The following is a 19,413-nucleotide window of genomic DNA, read 5'->3' on the forward strand; positions in this document are numbered from 1 at the left end:
CATAAGGTAAAGAGAAACAATGTAGTTTAGTAAGTACAAAAATGTGCTGTCTATTTAGATAGAACTGGGTTCTCATCTTGCTGTTTTCATTGTTGCTGTTTTACTTTGCAGCTGTGACTTTTCTGAGTTTGTTTCTTCATCAGTAAAATGGATGTCATAGTGCCACTTCAGGATTTCTTGGGGGGGTCAGGTGTTAAATGAGACTACCTTTATAAGGTGGCTAGCACGTGATTGGTGATTGTGATGCATGTAAGTTTGTAAAGAATGCCTCATCTATCTCCCACAACCTTATCAAAATCAACTATTTTATTCTTAGTAAATGTCATAAACATGTTTATATAAAACTTGTTCATTGAACGTGTTGTTTTGAGAAAAAAATTTTAAGGCAGAAAAACATGTTTTTAACCTGGAAAGCAAGAAGTTGCTTGCGTTTGAAAGAAGGATGGAAGCATCGATACCAGCTATTGGTAAGTTTTATCATAAAAGCCTAGAGCAGAGCATCAGCTCTTTGTGTCTCTTCCTGGAGAATGAATTGAGTTGTCTGCAGCCACAAACCTTAGGTGATTCCAACCATCTTATATGGACTGGAGGGAGAAAATTTTGCTAGTAGAGGCCATTACTGGGCATCAAAACAGCTGCTGAGGCAGTAAGAGACCACTGTTCCTGATAATACCATGTTACCCTTAATCCTCTCCACCCGCCGTTAGCCCACTGACTTGTTAAGCCTACTGAGGGAAAATGAATGTAAATGTTTATTGGTCAAGTGTATGTATGACCAATCATTTTTCTTTGTATTGCCTACCCTCTGTCATCCTGAAACAACAGGTTTTACATTTAGTCTTGAATTCCCACTCAGAACAAAACACAAATGAGTAAATACTTATTTCTTCCTATATAGGACATATATATCCTAAACCAGGGTGTCAGGGCTTTCATCCAGGGACAGGAAGAAAGCACAGTTCCATTTACAACTGCCCTAAATCAAGTGCCCCACTTTTCATCCAAAATCCCTCAAAGACCTGCTTTCTTTTTTCTTCTCGAAGCAAGCTGACTGGCAGAGCCCCTTACCCCCTGGGTGCACTCTAATTTCCCATTGAAATATCAAAGCCTAAACATAGGGTGTGACTACTCTTGATATCTAAGGGGCTAGTTTGAATAAAATATAAGTGCTTCTGTTCTGCTTTCTTTAAATATTTGTTCAAATTATGGTTGGAATTCTCTCCCACTTCATTCCATACAACCTTCATCAGGGACTTTGTTCTTTTTTTTTGTTTAATTTTTTAATTTAATTTAATTTATTTTTTTTATACAGCAGGCTCTTATTAGTCATCAATTTTCTACACATCAGTGGATAGATGTCAATCCCAATCGCCCAATTCATCACACCACCACCACCACCCCCCCGCAGCTTTCCCCCCTTGGTGTCCATACCGTTTGTTCTCTACATCTGTGTCTCAATTTCTGCCCTGCAAACTGGTTCACCTGTACCATTTTTCTAGGTTCCACATATATGCATTAATATACGATATTTGTTTTTCTCATTCTGACATACTTCACTCTGTATAACAGTCTCTAGATCCATCCACGTCTCAACAAATGACCCAATTTCGTTCCTTTTTATGGCTGAGTAATGTTCTACTGTATATATGTACCACATGTTCTTTATCCATTCGTCTGTTGATGAGCATTTAGGTTGCTTCTGTGACCTGGCTATTGTAAATAGTGCTGCAATGAACATTGGGGTGCATGTGTCTTTTAGAATTATGGTTTTCTCTGGGTATATGCCCAGTAGTGGGACTGCTGGGTCATATGGTAATTCTACTTTTAGTTTTTTAAGGAATCTCCACCCTGTTCTCCATAGTGGCTGTATCAATTTACATTCCCACCAACAGTGCAAGAGGGTTCCCTTTTCTCCACACCCTCTCCAGCATTTGTTGTTTGTAGATTTTCTGATGATGCCCATTCTAACTGGTGTGAGGTGATACTTCATTGTAGTGTTGATTTGCATTTCTCTAATAATTAGTGATGTTGAGCAGCTTTTCATGTGCTTCTTGGCCATCTGTATGTCTTCTTTGGAGAAATGTCTATTTAGGTCTTCTGCCCATTTTTGGGTTGGGTTGTTTGTTTTCTTAATATTGAGCTACATGAGCTGTTTATATATTTTGGAGATTAATCCTTTGTTGATTCGTTTGCAAATATTTTCTCCCATTCAGAGGGTTGTCTTTTCGTCTTGTTTATGGTTTCCTTTGCTGTGCAAAAGCTTTGAAGTTTCATAGGTCCCATTTGTTTATTTTTGTTTTTATTTCCATTACTCTAGGAGGTGGATCAAAAAAGATCTTGCTGTGATTTATGTAAAAGAGTGTTCTTCCTATACTTTCCTCTAAGAGTTTTATAGTGTCTGGTCTTACATTTAGGTCTCTAATCCATTTTGAGTTTTTTTTTGTGTGTATGGTGCTAGGGTGTGTTCTAATTTCATTCTTTTACATGTAGCTGTCCAGTTTTCCCAGCACGACTTATTGAAGAGACTATCTTTTCTCCATTGTATATCCTTGCCTCCTTTCTCATAGATTAGTTGACCATAGGTGCGTGGGTTTATCTCTGGGCTTTCTATCTTGTTCCACTGATCTATGTTTCTGTTTTTGTGCCAGCACCATATTGTCTTGATTACTGTAGCTTTGTAGTATAGTCTGAAGTCAGGACGTCTGATTCCTCCAGCTCCGTTTTTTTTCCCTCAAGACTGCTTTGGCTATTCGGGGTCTCCTGTGTCTCCATACAAATTTTAAGATTTTTTGTTCTAGTTCTGTAAAAAATGCCATTGGTAATTTGATAGGGATTGCATTGAATCCGTAGATTGCTTTGGGTAGTATAGTCATGTTCACAATACTGATTCTTCGAATCCAAGAACATGGTATATCTCTCCATCTGTTGGTATCATCTTTAATTTCTTTCATCAGTGTCTTATAGTTTTCTGCATACAGGTCTTTTGTCTCCCTATGTAGGTTTATTCCTAGGTATTTTATTCTTTTTGTTGCAGTGGTAAATGGGAGTGTTTCCTTAATTTCTCTTTCAGATTTTTCATCATTAGTGTATAGGAATGCAAGAGATTTCTGTGCATTAATTTTGTATCCTGCAACTTTACCAAATTCATTGATTAGCTCTAGTAGTTTTCTGGTGGCATCTTTAGGATTCTCTTTGTATAGTATCATGTCATCTGCAAACAGTGACAGTTTTACTTCTTCTTTTCCAATTTGTATTCCTTTTATTTCTTTTTCTTCTCTGATTGCCATGGCTAGGACTTCCAAAACTATGTTGAATTATAATGGTGAGAGTGGGCATCCTTGTCTTGTTCCTGATCTTAGAGGAAATGCTTTCAGTTTTTCACCATTGAGAATGATGTTTGCTGTGGGTTTGTCATATATGGCCTTTATTATGTTGAGGTAGGTTCCCTCTATGCCCACTTTCTGGAGAGTTCTTATCATAAATGGGTGTTGAATTTTGTCAAAAGCTTTTTCTGCATCTATTGAGATGATCATATGGTTTTTATTCTTCAATTTGTTAATATGGTGTATCACGTTGATTGATTTGCATATATTGAAGAATCCTTGAATCCTTGGGATAAAACCAACTTGATCATGGTGTACGATCCTTTTAATGTGTTGTTGGATTCTGTTTGCTAGTATTTTGTTGAGGATTTTTGCATCTATATTCATCAGTGATATTGGTCTGTAATTTTCTTTTTTTGTAGTATCTTTGTCTGGTTTTGGTATCAGGGTGATGGTGGCCTCATAGAATGAGTTTGGGAGTGTTCCTTCCTCTGCAATTTTTTGGAAGAGTTTGAGAAGGATGGGTGTTAGCTCTTCTGTAAATGTTTGATAGAATTCACCTGTGAAGCCATCTGGTCCTGGACTTCTGTTTGTTGGAAGATTTTTAATCACAGTTTCAATTTCATTACTTGTGATTGGTCTGTTCATATTTTCTATTTCTTCCTGGTTCAGTCTTGGAAGGTTACACCTTTCTAAGAATTTGTCCATTTCTTCCAGGTTGTCCATTTTATTGGCATAGAGTTGCTTGTAGTAGTATTTTAGGATGCTTTGTATTTCTGTGGTGTCTGTTGTAACTTCTCCTTTTTCATTTCTAATTTTATTGATTTGAGTCCTCTCCCTGTTTTTCTTGATGAGTCTGGCTAATGGTTTATCAATTTTGTTTATCTTCTCAAAGAACCAGCTTTTAGTTTTATTGATCTTTGCTGTTGTTTTCTTTGTTTCTATTTATTTCTGCTCTGATCTTTATGATTTCTTTCCTTCTGCTAACTTTGGGTTTTCTTTGTTCTTCTTTCTCTAGTTCCTTTAGGTGTAAGGTTAGATTGTTTTTTGAGATTTTTCTTGTTTCTTGAGGTAGGCTTGTATAGCTATAAACTTCCCTCTTAGAACTGCTTTTGCTGCATCCCATAGGTTTTGGATTGTCGTGTTTTCATTGTCATTTATCTCTAGGTATTTTTTGATTTCCCCTTTGATTTCTTCAGTGATCTCTTGGTTATTTAGTAATGTATTGTTTAGCCCCCATGTGTTTGTGTTTTTTACGTTTTTTTCCCCTGTAATTCATTTCTAATCTCATAGCGTTGTGGTCAGGAAAGATGCTGGATATGATTTCAATTTTCTTAAATTTACTGAGGCTTGATTTGTGACCCAAGATGTGATCTATCCTGGAGAATGTTCCATGCGCACTTGAGAAGAAAGTGTAATCTGCTGTTTTTGGATGGAATGTCCTATAAATATCAACTAAATCTATCTGGTCCATTGTGTCATTTAAAGCTTCTGTTTCCTTATTTATTTATTTTCATTTTGGATGATCTGTCCATTGGTGTAAGTGAGGTGTTAAAGTCCTCCACTATTATTGTGTTACTGTCGGTTTCCTGTTTTATAGCTGTTAGCAGTTGCCTTATGTATTGAGGTGCTCCTATGTTGGGTGCATATATATTTATAATTTTTATATCTTCTTGGATTGATCCCTTGATCATTATGTAGTGTCCTTCCTTGTCTCTTGTAACATTCTTTATTTTAAAGTCTATTTTCTCTGATATGAGTATTGCTACTCCAGCTTTCTTTTGATTTCCATTTGCATGGAATATCTTTTTCCATCCCCTCACTTTCAGTCTGTATGTGTCCCTAGGTCTGAAGTGGGTCTCTTTTAGACAGCATATACATGGGTCTTGTTTTTGTATCCATTCAGTGAGCCTGTGTCTTTTGGTTGGAGCATTTAATTCATTCACATTTAAGGTAATTATCGATATGTATGTTCCTATGACCATTTTCTTAATTGTTTTGGGTTTGTTTTTGTAGGTCCTTTTCTTCTCTTGTGTTTCCCACTTAGAGAAGTTCCTTTAGCATTTGTTGTAGAGCTGGTTTGGTGGTGCTGAATTCTCTTACCTTTTGCTTGTCTGCAAAGCTTTTGATTTCTCCATTGAATCTGAATGAAATCCTTGCTGGATAGAGTAATCTTGGTTGTAGGTTCTTCCCTTTCATCACTCTAAGTATATCATGCCACTCCCTTCTGGCTTGTAGAGTTTCTGCTGAGAAATCAGCTGTTAACCTTATGGGAGTTCCCTTGTATGTTATTTCCCGTTTTTCCCTTGCTGCTTTCAATAATTTTTCTTTGTATTTAATTTTTGTCAATTTGATTACTGTGTGTCTCGGCGTGTTCCTCCTTGGGTTTATCCTGTGTGGGACTCGCTGCGCTTCCTGGACTTGGGTGGCTATTTCCTTTCCCGTGTTAGGGAAGTTTTTGACTATAATCTCTTCAGATATTTTCTCTGGTCCTTTCTCTCTCTCTTCTTCTGGGACCCCTATAATGTGAATGTTGTTCCGTTTAATGTTGTTGCAGAGGTCTCTTAGGCTGTCTTCATTTCTTTTCATTCTTTTTTCTTTTTTTCTGTTCTGCAGCAGTGAATTCCACCATTCTGTCTTCCAGGTCAGTTATCCATTCTTCTGCCTCAGTTATTCTGCTACTGATTCCTTCTAGTGTAGTTTTCATTTCAGTTATTGTATTGTTCATCTCTGTTTGTTTGTTCTTTAATTCTTCTAGGTCTTTGTTAAACATTCCTTGCATCTTCTCGATCTTTGCCTCCATTCTTTTCCCGAGGTCCTGGATCATCTTCACTATCATTATTCTGAATTCTTTTTCTGGAAGGTTGCCTATCTCCACTTCATTTAGTTGTTTTTCTGGGGTTTTATCTTGTTCCTTCATCTGGTACATAGCCCTCTGCCTTTTCATCTTGTCTGTCTTTCTGTGAATGTGGTTTTTGTTCCATAGGCTGCAGGATTGTAGTTCTTCTTGCTTCTGCTGTCTGCCCTCTGGTGGATGAGGCTATCTAAGAGGCTTGTGCAAGTTTCCTGATGGGAGGGACTGGTGGTGGGTAGAGCTGACTGTTGCTCTGGTGGGCAGAGCTCAGTAAAACTTTAATCCACTTGACTGCTGATGGGTGGGGCTGGGTTCCCTCCCTCTTGGTTGTTTGGCCTGAGGCAACCCAACACTGGAGCCTACCTGGGCTCTTTGGTGGGGCTAATGGCAGACTCTGGGAGGGCTTACACCAGGGAGTACTTCCCAGAACTTCTGCTGCCAGTGTCCTTGTCCCCACAGTGAGCCACAGCCACCCCCTGCCTCTGCAGGAGACCCTCCAACACTAGCAGGTAGGTCTGGTTCAGTCTCCCCTGGGGTCACTGCTCCTTCCCCTGGGTCCTGATGCACACACTACTTTGTGTGTGCCCTCCAAGAGTGGAGTCTCTGTTTCCCCCAGTCCTGTCAAAGTCCTGCAATCAAATCCCGCTAGCCTTCAAAGTCTGATTCTCTAGGAATTCCTCCTCCCGTTGCTGGACCCGCAGGTTGGGAAGCTTGACGTGGGGCTCAGAACCTTCACTCCAGTGGGTGGACTTCTGTGGTATAAGTGTTCTCCAGTCTGTGAGTCACCCACCCAGCAGTTATGGGATTTGATTTTTTTTTTAATTCATTTATTTAATTTTTGGTTGCATTGGGTCTTTGCTGCTGCACGCGGGCTTTCTCTAGTTGCAGTGAGCGGGGGCTACTCTTTGTTGTGGGGCGCAGGCTTCTCATTGCAGTGGCTTCTCTTGTTGCGGAGCATGGGCTCTAGGCGCGCAGGCTTCAGTAGTTGTGGCGCACGGGCTTCAGTAGTTGTGGCTTGCGGGCTCTAGAGCGCAGGCTCAGTAGTTGTGGCGCACGGGCTTAGTTGCTCTGCGGCATGTGGGATCTTCCCGGACCAGGGCTCGAACCCGTGTCCCCTGCATTGGCAGGCGGATTCTTAACCACTGTGCCACCAGGGAAGCCCATGGGATTTGATTTTACTGTGATTTCGCCCCTCCTACTGTCTCATTGTGGCTTCTCCTTTGTCTTTGGATGTGGGGTATCTTTTCTGGTGAGTTCCAGTGTCTTCCTGTCGATGATTGTCCAGCAGCTAGTTGTGATTCTGGTGTTCTCACAAGAGGGAGTGAGAGCACATCCTTCTACTCCGCCATCTTGGTTCAGGGTCAGGGACTTTGTTCTTAATGCTTTCACCAATTCTTTAGTCCTTAGCAATCTGCTAGAAGACTTCTGTGGCAGCTTATTTTCACTACTGAAGGCAGGATTTCATCAAAGGGGGCAGCAGAACATCATAGGAATTCAGGCTGTAGTAGAGTCAGACCTGGTTCAAGTGTCACTCTCTCAATCATCTTGGGCAAATTCTTTAACCTCTCTAAGCCTCTGTTTCCTTATCTACAAAGTGGAGATACTAGTATTTACCTTGGGGTTGGCTGTGAATATTAAGTGAGGTTATGAACGTAAAATCCTTAACACATTGCATGGAACATTTTACATATCTAGTAAATCTTATCTATTATGAGGATCAAAGACTGTAGACAAAAGGGGCTAGGAGAGAGGGGAGGGATGCTAAAAGGCAGCTCTTATAATTTAGCCTATGGTAGACCCTATTTACTTTCAAATATGAGTGAACAAATAAAAATTATGCTTGGAGGTGTTACAAGGGAAGAGACTATGCTGTCAGTCAGATTTGTTCAGTGATTACTATGGCCAGGGAATGGAACAGTGATAGGCATGACCCCTGCCTTCAAGAGTCTTAAGAGTCTAATTTCTCAGTAAAACTTCAGTAGCCACTGCTAATCTCATAAGAATGTGGTAAAAATAAATAGGTGAAATTCTGAAATAATGTGGGTCTCATTATAGAATTAGAGAGAACCATAAGAAATCTGCCAGTCCCATCTTCAGATGGGTGAAAATCTGGGGCAAAGGCTTTATAAGAAATAAAAAGGATCACTGCTGGTAGAATGTCATTCTGGTTCTGTTTCAAATCGAGAAATGTCAGAGAAGTACTCAACCTTTATAAATAATAATTTAAATGAAAATTAGGGTGCGGTTGACTAAAAGTATTTCCAGTTCATATGATTATTTTCAAATTAATATAAAATACCATTATTCAAAACCACTTAAATCCCAACAAAAAAATATGCAAATAAATTGTGGTACTTATACCATGTCATGACTAAAAATCAGGTTTTCAAAGACTAAATAATGACATCGGGAAATGCTTTATGATAAGTGAAAAAAAAGCAAGCATAGATACAGTATGGTTCTATTTTTTAAAATAGAAAATAGAAATAGAAAAGTGTATAGTATTACAAAGCTATAGTAAGGAAAACAGTATGGTATTGGCATAAAAACAGACACATAGATCAGTGGAACAGAATGGACAGCCCAGAGATAAACCCACACATATGGTTAATTTATGACAAAGGAGCCAAAAATATATTGGGAAAAGATAGTCTCTTCAATAAATGGGGTTGGAAAAACGGGACAGCCACATGTGAAAGAATGAAACTGGACCACTATCTTACACCATGCACAAAAATCAATTCAAAATGGATTAAAGACTTGAATGTAAGACCTGAAACCACAAAACTCCTAGAAGAAACAGAGGGTAAGGTCCTTGACATGGGTCTTGGCAACTGTTTTTTGGATTTCACACCAAAAGCAAAGGCAACAAATGCAAAAATAAACAACAGGACTACATCAAACTAAAAAGCTTCTGTACAGTATAGGAAACCATCAACAAAATGAAAAGGCAACCTACCAAATGGGAGAAAATATTTGCAAATCATATATCTGACAAGGGGGTTAATATCCAAAATATATAAAGAACTCATACAACTCAACAGAATAAAAATCCAATTAAAAAATGGGCAGAGGAAATGAATAGACATTTTTCCAAAGAAGACATACAAGTGGCCAACAGGTACATGAAAAGGTGTTCAACATCACTAATTAGCAGGGAAATACAAATTAAAACCACAATGAGATATCATCTCCCACCTGTTAGAATGGCTGTTAACAAGAAATAACAAGTGTTGGTGAGGATGTGGAGAAAAGGGAACACTTGTGCACTGTTGGATGCAGCCACTATGTAAAACAGTAATGGCAGTTCCTCAAAAAGTTAAAAAAAGAACTACCATATGTTCTAGCAATTCCACTTCTGGGTATTATCTGAAGGAAACAAAATCACTATCTTGAAAAGATACCTGCACACCCATGTTCAGTGCAGCATTATTTGCAATAGTCAAAACATGAAATGGAAACAACTTAAGTGTCCATCAATGGATGAATGGATAAAGAAAATAAAGAAAATGTGACTATTTATCTATCTATCTATCTATCTATATATCTTAAAAAAGAGGGAAATCCTGCCATTTGTGACAACATGGATGGACCTTGAGGGCATTGTGCTAAGTGAAATAAGAGACAGAGAAAGGCAAATACTGTGTGATCTCACTTATATGTGAAATCTAAAAAAAACTGAACTCAGGACTTCCCTGGTGGTCCAGTGGTTACAAATCCACCTTCCAATGCAGGGGACGTGGGTTCGATCCCTGGTCAGGGAACTAAAATCCCACGTGCCATGGGATGACTGAGCCTGCGCGCTCTGGAGCCTGTGCACCACAACTAGAGAGAAGCCTGCCCACCGCAACGAAGAGCCCGCACGCTGCAACTAAGACCCGACACAGCCTAAATAAATAAATATTAAACAAAAATTAAAAATAAATTTAAAAACCTGAACTGATAGATACACCACCAAATGGTGGTTGCCAGAGGAAGCGGGGAGTGGGGGTAGTGGTTGAAGGTAGTGGAAAGTACAAATTTCCAGTAATAAGATAAATAAGTTCTGGGGATATACTGGGGATATAATCTACAGCATGGTGACTATAGTTAACAAGATTGTGCATTTGAGAGTTGCTAAGAGAGTGTATCTTAAAAGTTCTCATCACAAGAAAAAAAACCGTAACTGTGTGGTGATGGATGTTAACTAAATTTATTGTGTTAATCATTATGTTATACACCTAAAACTAATACAGTGTTATATGTCAATTTTATCCCAATTTTAAAAAGTGTGTAGAAGAAACCAATAGTTAATTACTGATAAAGCTGCATGGTGAGATTACAAGTAAATTTATTCTCTTCTTAAAACTTCTTTTGAATAAAATAAACATTTCAAAGAAAATGGTTCAGGCTCTTAAAATACTTGAGATCTATGGTGAATTAGGTTTCAGTTTAACAAAAGTCACATTAAAAATCTCTTAGCTTAGGTAAGCTACCACAAAACAATACCAAGACAAAAAGTAGTACTTGAAAAGGGAAAACTTTCAATACTACTTTAACTCATATTGTAGTATATAAATAATTATGTACTCCTGCCTATAAGGACTGACTACTGGTCAATAGATAACTCGGATTTATTAATAACATTCATAGATCTAATTCTGACATATCTCTAAGTCATACCTTGAGAATAGCTATAAGCTTGAGAAGGATCAACTATTATGTCCATTGAGAATGAGTTGTGTGATTCCTGAGAATGTTTCTCCACCACCTCTACTGTATCACTGGATGAAGATGATGATGAAGACAATCCCAGTCTAACGTATCTTCCTTTTCTACCACAGAGCGAACAATCTACCGGTGTGGCACTAGGTCCCCGGGGCAGTTGAACTTCATCTCTATGGTAGTTTCTAACAGCTCCACTGTGATGCACAGAGCGTTCTCGTTGCCATATGTAATGGGTTGGAGCAATGGCCATAACCTATGGTGGAAAGCTTTCTTTTAGAATTTTAATAAGATTTTAAAATTTAGTAAAATTAAGAACAAAAATTATAACTCAAGAACAAGCTACCTGTAAAACTAGATCTAAAAATGTCACCAATGTTGTTGTTGTTGTTTTTTTTTAGAAGAAAAGCATTTCCAGACAAGGCAATATTACCTATAAAGTGATTCATTGCTTGGATCCTTAAGATAATAATTGATAAAGTATTTAAATTATTTCGAACAGGAAATAGAACTGAAGCAACCTTCCAGGTTTTTCAATTCTGGATATTACAGGTTTGGGAAAGATAATACAGTTAGCCCAAAACAATACATAATTCTCTGGAATGTACTGGGTTGAAAACAATATTTTTAATTGAGGTTTCCAGCTATGTATGTTAGGCTAATCTTAACATGTTTGCAATCACAGCAAGAGATATGGTGAATGAAAACACAGGTAAGGTGCTTAACCTCTCTGTTCCTGTTCTCTTGTCTGTGGTATGGAGAGAATAATGGTGTCTATTGTAGAGGATTGTTGCAAGGATTAGATGAGGGATTATTCAGAAAGTACTTAAGATTCCACACTACCTGTCAGGCATTGTTCTCTAAGGTCGGTTAGAGAACACACTGCCTTCAGAGTCAGGATAGACTTAGTTTCTTATTCTGGCTCTGCCACTTCCTAGTTGTATGATACTTTGCAAGTTACTTAACCTTTCTGAGCCTCAATATCTTCATATGGAAAACTGGGGATACCATCTGCCTCATAGGATTGTCCTGAAGGTTAAATATGTGTAAAATCCTTATCACATAGTAAACATCTGGCAAATGATAGCCATTTTAAGACAAGCTAGTGAAGTGTACCTACATGCTGACCTCATGGTGTCTAAAACTTCTAAACAGAATGTTAGAATGTTACTTCTAAGCAAAAATGTTTAGTTGCGGTTATCAATGACCCAAGGTAAATGAGAATTGTAGAATTTGAGAGCTAGACAGTGCTTTTTAAAAAAATTTATTCAAGTATCCAGACAAAACTATAATTCAAAAAAGACAGACAGTGCTTTATTAATTGCCTAGACGAGTGATTTTCAAACTGGTTTGAGGAGCCCTAGGTTTCACAGACAACGTTAGGGGTCACAGGAGGGGCTAAGGGAAGACAGAGCAGGTGGAGGACCTCAATTTGGGGGATTGTGTGTAAAATTTTGTTTGGAAAGAAGGCTTTTCCTTTAAGAATGAAAACCTTAAAACCCCCAGATTAAAGCTGATTCCCTCAGAAAATAGGGTTATTGTGCCTCCCCCAAAACAATGCATAAAGAATACTAGCAACGCTAATTTTTAAAGTGTACTTTAGGATTGGATTTATTTTATAATCTACTTCTTAAATCCTTCAAAACAGTTTTCAACCAAAGACATGTAATAAAGTTATATATCTTTTAAAAGGTAGAAGTAAATAAAGATGTTAACTCTAAATATACACATTTCTATGACAATGTAAAACTAGGTGCAGAGATACCCAAGGTGAGGAAGTAGAATATCAAATTTTCTTATTCCTTCCATATTTATCTACTATTTTTCTCAATATTTCTGTCTTTATTGCTCATGTCTGGAATGTCCTTTCCCTTTATTTGTCTTAGTATTTCTTTTCCTTCAATGCCCAACATAAGTCCCACCTTTCTAGAAACTCCAGCTTTCAGATTTTCTTGTTTTATTGTTAATGCTATATTAGGACTCAGCATGTAAGTGTTAGCACTCAGATGTATATTTTTATGCATGTAACCTGTTCTGCCGAAAGCCCCCTCTGGACAGGAATAGTTTCTCATACACCTCTCTTTCAAATGCCTTCTCCACAATATTAGGCAGTCATTAAATATTTTTTAATGATAGATGAAAATATTTAAGAATTAGAGGCCACTAACATTATGAGCCCTCAGCAATATAATTTTTGTAGGAATCCTATATAGCAAAGTCTAGTGAAAAAAGCAGAGGGAAATATGAAGTAAAGGGCACAATATAGAAGATTTGGTACTGTTCTTTCTGCAATAAGCTAGGCATCATAGTCTCTCCACATGCTAACACACCTAGAAAAATGCATGCACACACTCTTATCTATTAAGCTATTTCATTCCTGAGATAACATAATAGATATAAGTGCATTTTCTAAACTAACCAACGTAAGAGATGGAGGCTAGATGTCAGAGAAAACAGAACACTGGGAAGCCGTTAGATGTGAAGTCAAGTTCTGGCTCTGCCACTTAACTGATATATGATCTTGAGTAAATCTCAACCTCCTTGGTCCTCACAAGTATTTTTGTAAGGATAAGAAGATAATTTATATGAAAATATAAATTTGTAAAGCACAATGCAAGTGTATAGTATAATTACTGTAAGCCAGTTTGTAGCTACTATCGTAACTTGAGTTTATTTTAGGATATGTGACTAAAAAAATGGGTTGACAGTATGCCAGTACTGGACTCTTAACAAACGCATAGAAAACTAAATTTCTAACAGCATGTCTTGCTACTATAATGCAGCAAACTTCAGGGCAAGGAGGATGTAATACTTCTTTATAATAAACCTCCACAACACTGAACTTAGTGTCTTACTCATAAATTAGCTGTTAAATGAATACTTAAGAGAACAGGATAAAATCTACTAGGTAATTTCTTTTTCTGTACACCAACATGATTCAAATGTACCTGGTTGGAACAACCAAAAAAAAAAAAAATCTTATCTTTATCTAGCTTATCTATCTGGATAAGGGTCAGTGCTAGGTAAGCTCGGTAAAGAATTGTTTTTTGTTTTTTTAAAATTTATTTATTTTTGGCTGCGGAGGTCAAAGTTAAAAATTAAAGTAGGGTTTAAATTAAAGTAGGGTTTGGTCTTCGTTGCTGCACACGGGCTTTCTCTAGTTGCGGCGAGCGGGGGCTACTCTTCGTTGTGGTGCACAGGCTTCTCATTGCGGTGGCTTCTCTTCGTTGTGGAGCATGGGCTCTAGGCACGTGGGCTTCAGTAGTTGTGGCACGTGGGCTCAGTAGTTGTGGCTCATGGGCTCTAGAGCACAGGCTCAGTAGTTGCGGCACACGGGCTTAGCTGCTCCACGGCATGTGGGATCTTCCCAGACCAGGGCTTGAACCCATGTCCCCCACATTGGCAGGCGGATTCTTAACTGCTGCACCACCAGGGAAGCCCAAGAATTAGCCCAGGGAATCCCTGTGCTATACAGTAGGTCCTTGTTGTTGTTTGTCTTCATAGATAAGAAGGTATGAAAAAGAATCAGAAGCTTTAAGTTCCATTCATTCTGTCAGTCAGCTATATTTACTGAGCACCTACTACAAGTCAGGCACTGTTACTGCATTCCTCTCTCCCTTCATCCCCAGGCAACCACTTTCTGTCACTTTGGATTATATATTCTTCACAGTTGATATAAATGAAACCATATAATATGTGGTCCTTTGGGGACTGGCTTCTTTCACTTAGCATAATGTTTTCAGGGTTCATCCACTTTGTAACATGTATCAGTACTTTATTCCTTTTAATTGTCAAGTAATATATCATTGTATAGATACTTTGTCGATCCATTAATTAGCTGCTGGACATTTCGACTGTTTTCACAACTATTGACTATTATGAAGGCTGCTTGCTATGAACATTCATGCACAAGTTTTTGTGTGGACATAGTTTTCATTTCTTTTGAGTATAAAACTAGGAGTGGAATTGCTGGGTCATATGGTAACTCTGTTTAGCATTTTGAGAAAATGCCAGACTGTTTTCCAAAGCAACTACATGATTTTACAACCCCACCAGAAGTGTATAAGGTTTCCAATTTCTGCACATCCTTATCAATACTTGTTATTGTCTTTTTTTAAAAAAAATTATAGTCATCCTAGTGGGTGTAAAGTGATATCTCTTTGTGTTTTTGATTTTGCATTTTTCTGATGGCTAATGATGTTGAGCATCTTTTCATGTGCTTTTTTGCCCATCTGAATATCTTTTTTGAAGAAATACATATTCAGATCCTTTGTCCTTTAAAAAATTGGGTTGTCTCTTTACTGAGTTGTAAGAGCTGTTTATATATTTTAGTTACAAGTGCCTTATAAGAGAGATGATTTGCAAAATTTTTCTTCCAGTTTGTGGGTTGTCTCTTCACTTTCTTAATGGTGTCCTTTGAAGAACAAAAGTTTAAAATTTTGATGATGTACATTTTATCTGTATTTCCTATTCTTGCTTGTGCTTCTGGTATTATATCTAAGAAACCTAATCCAAGGTCATGAAGGTGTAACCCCTATGTTTTAAGATTTTTACAGTTTTTAGCTCTTAAATTTAGGTCTTTGATCCATTTTGAGTTAGCTTTTTATATATAATATGGAGTAGGGGTCCAAGTGCTTTCTTTTGCACATGGACATCCAGTTGTTCCAGTACAATTTGTTGAAAAGACGATTCATTCCCCACTTAATTTTCTTGGTACCCTTGCCAAAAATCAACTGGACTCTTCAATTTTTATTCCATTGAGGGAGTTACTACTCAGTATAGGGTGGTAAGGAACAGTTTTTCTGAGGTGACATTTAAGCAGAGTCCTGAATGAAGTGAGGAAGTGAAGCATATGAATTTCTGGGGAAAAGCATTCCAGGTAATAGGAATGGCAAATGCAAAGACCCTGAGGTGGGAGTGTCCTTGGTGCATTTGAAGAATAGCAAGTAGGCCAGAGTGGTTGCAGTGAAATGAACAAGGATGGGAGATGAAGTGAAAGAGATAAAGGAGGAGAGTTGGCAGACCATGTAGATCCAGGATAAACACTTTGTGTCTTTTACTCTATGTGAGATGGGAAGCCTCTGGAGGCTTTTGAGTAAAGGAGACATGATTTGATTTTCTAAAAGATTTACTCTTTAAATCTGCTATGAAGAATAGACTATAGGGAAGAAAGATTGTAAGGGAGACTATTTGGAAAGTTATGACAATAGTTGAGGCAAGAGATGACAATTAAAGTAGGGTTTAGTGGTGGAGGTGGTGAGAAATGGTAAGATGCTGGCTTTTCTTTAAGGTATAGATGTGGAAAAAAAAGTCTAGGGTGACAGTTTTTTGGCCTGAACAACTGGAATGATGAAGTTACCATTTATTAACATGTGGAAGATTGCAGGAGGAGCAAGTGTGGAGGTCTATGTGGGGGAATCAAAAACTCAATTTTCAGCATGTTAAGTTTGGGGTATCTACTAGATAATGAAATGTAAATAAAAAATTGGATATGCAGATCTGGAATTAGGAGAGAGATCTGTTAGTTCTCAGTGTTGAAGCCTTGCGAGACTAAACTTTTCTGTAAATCCTATTACACAACTGACTTTCCAGGTGTCTAAAACTTTGTAGTCTTTTACACATACACCATTAAGCCACATAATTCTCTGTCTCTTTGTCTGGTGCCAGCAACTGAGGTAATTCCAGCTCCAACAGAATAAAGTTGTTGCAGTTAAAATGCTAGTCGTTGTATTTTAGGAGTGGGTAAGCAACCTGCCATGAGGAAGCATTGCCTATCCTGGCCTCTTGCCTCCAGTGCCCCCTCCATGTACTTAGCTGAGTGTTCTACAGGGCTTGAAGCATTTACTTTGAAAAAATCAGTGTTCAAATAAGGCCCGCTATCACATCAAGGATGGCAACAGGTGCGCAAATTACCCACTCCTCACCTAGGGAGGTAGTGACAAAAAATAACAAGACAGGACTTTTTCAATGCCCTGTAATTGGAATGAGTCCTTTAAATTCCTTAATGAGGATCCATTAATTTGGGGAGGTGGGTCATACATACCCAACTTTTCATATTTTTCTATTGAATATAATCTTGTAAAGACTTGGCCTGCTGCACAGTCTTCTAAGTTATTTCTGAATCCTTGCATTTCCCCCAACATTCAACAATCCTAATTTAATCCACAAATATGCATAACTGCTATATCTTCATCTCATTAATATAATTAACAAGGTTAATTCTGGGCAGAGTTCTGTGACACACCTCTGAAGTCTTCCCTCAGGTCTGACACTAATCCATTAATTGGCTCCTTTGGCCTGTAGTCATTAAACTAGATATGACTTCTTTTTTTTGGCTGCATTGGGTCTTTGTTGCTGCATGCAGGCTTTCTCTAGTTACTCTTTGTTGCGGTGCGTGGGCTTCTCATTGCGGTGGCTTCTCTTGTTGCAGAGCACAGGCTCTAGGCGCACAGGCTTCAATAGTTGCAGCATGCAGGCTCAGTAGTTGTGGCTACACGGGCCCTAGAGCGTGCAGACTTCAGTAGTTGTAGCGTGTGGGCTCGGTAGTTGTAGCGCGTGGGCTTGGTTGGTAGTTGTGGCTCGTGGGCTCTAGAGCAGAGGTCCCCAACCTTTTTGGCACCAGGCACTGGTTTCATGGAAGACGATTTTTCCACTGGTGGGGGTGGATGGTTCAGGTGGTAATACAAGCGATGGGGAGCGGCAGATGAAGCTTCGCTCACTCACCCGCTGCTCACTTCCTGCTGTGTAGCTCAGTTCCTAACAGGCTGTGGACCGGTACCGGGGGTTGGCGACCCCTGCTTTAGAGCGCAGGCTCAGTAGTTGTGGTGCATGGGCTTAGTTGCTCCACAGCGTGTGGGATCTTCCCGGACCAGGTATTGAACCTGTGTCCCCTGCATTGGCAGGTGGATTCTTAACCACTGCGCCAGCAGGGAAGTCCCATATGACTTCATTTAATTACAGCATTATCTAGCCCACATTCACCAAACTTCTCTGAACTAGTACTGCCTCATAGTGATCATTGCCTTCCATTTAATTTTCTACTCCAAATTTTTTTAGTTTGAAACATTAACTTTCTTTACTGAAAACCAGAACATTAGATAAAATAACTAATCTTTTAATTTTTAGTGTCTTTCTGCTTTATATTAATAGAATCTGGCATCAAGGAAACTTTATGTATGCTATGTGAAAAGAGGTATAGTTTTTAAACTTATTTTATACCATGTAGTTCACATTTCAACCTTGGGGACTTGAAATTTTGATACTTTAACAGAAATTAATTAATGGAAATTATTATTCAGCTCCAATGTTATTACCATGACGTATTTTGGAATGTGCACGCTATTCTTTCCCAATATACTGGTGATCTTTTAGAGAAGAGAAACACTCTAAAATAAAAATACTTTCTACAGAAGTAGGCTTCTCTGAAAAACAGAAATGACAATTTTTAATTATTGTGGTATAAAATTAAAACATCAACATTGTAATATAAAAGTTGTACTCATGGTAATCATCAAGGTTAATGGTTTACCCTTCATATACAAAAAAAAAGTGAAACATTAGAAGCACATTAAAAAACAAGACAAGGAAAACTACATAAAGAGAAGACAGAGATTATATATATAACGCATGTAAAAATCTTACCTCCTCACAGCATCTCCGGCTTACAATAGCCCTATAGTCAATTCTATCCCAGAGTTTGTCCCTTAACTTTAAGAAATCAGGGAATAATTTTCTCCAGTTTTTCCCTAAAGCCCATGGAAAAATTTCGTATTTGGCTTCTTCTTCATCTTCTTCAACTGTATTAGCCAGATACCTAGCAAAGAAGACCAACAACTCAAAAAAGAAATGGGTAAAGGACAGGAACAGACAGTTCTCACACACACACACACACACACACACACACACACACACATTTATAAACACATAAAAGATGTTCAACCTTATGCATGATTAAAGAAAGGTAGATCAAAAATAGAGATACAGTGAATTTTACCTTGTTGAGTTCTGGATACTTTTATATTCCTATCAATCTTGAGCTTTGCTCTGGGATGCAGTTACATGGAAACAGTCTGATCTTTTCAAGTCTTGCTTTCATGACTTGTTAGGTGGATCTGGAGCAATGTTCAGTCTGGGGCTAATTACTCGCCACTAAGGCAAGACGTTCCTGAGTACTCTACTCAGTACTGAATTACTCAGTGTGAATTATAAGTTTTTTCAGTCTGGCTGGTGGGAACAGGCACTATTTCCAGCCCTGGGTGAATGTTAGTCACTCTGTTCCCTCTATTCTTACGGTCTTTCCCTACACTCAAATACCTGAGGGGGGATCAGGCATGCATAAAAGCAGGAAAACCGGACAGACAAGAAGAATCATCAGTCAATCAAAACTGACTCACATGATAGAACTAACAGACAAGGATACTAAAACAGTTATAATTATTACAGATGTTCAAAAAGATTAGACACATTGAAAGTATACCTCTAGAGATGAAAACTATGTGTACAATGAAAAATACATTGAGTAGGGTTAACAGC

General features: G+C 38.2%; 1 protein-coding gene across 2 annotated transcripts in view; it reads right to left on the minus strand.

Annotated features, from left to right (window-relative positions):
• The window catches only part of SPDYA (speedy/RINGO cell cycle regulator family member A), a 31,891-nt gene that overhangs the window by 3,061 nt on the left and 9,417 nt on the right, over window positions 1–19,413 (minus strand). Inside the window, exons 4-6 of one of the 2 annotated variants that reach the window (XM_007191365.2) lie at window positions 18,523–18,694; window positions 10,840–11,137; window positions 10,763–10,765 (exon numbers count right to left, since the gene is read on the minus strand). In XM_007191365.2, the coding sequence (XP_007191427.1) occupies window positions 10,763–10,765; window positions 10,840–11,137; window positions 18,523–18,694 (473 nt within the window). The remainder of the gene's footprint in view (window positions 1–10,762; window positions 10,766–10,839; window positions 11,138–18,522; window positions 18,695–19,413) is intronic. The other variant, XM_057558493.1, reaches the window with a different exon arrangement.

This window comes from Balaenoptera acutorostrata, chromosome 12 (assembly GCF_949987535.1).
Source record: "Balaenoptera acutorostrata chromosome 12, mBalAcu1.1, whole genome shotgun sequence".
In the NCBI taxonomy this organism is placed as follows: domain Eukaryota; kingdom Metazoa; phylum Chordata; class Mammalia; order Artiodactyla; family Balaenopteridae; genus Balaenoptera; species Balaenoptera acutorostrata.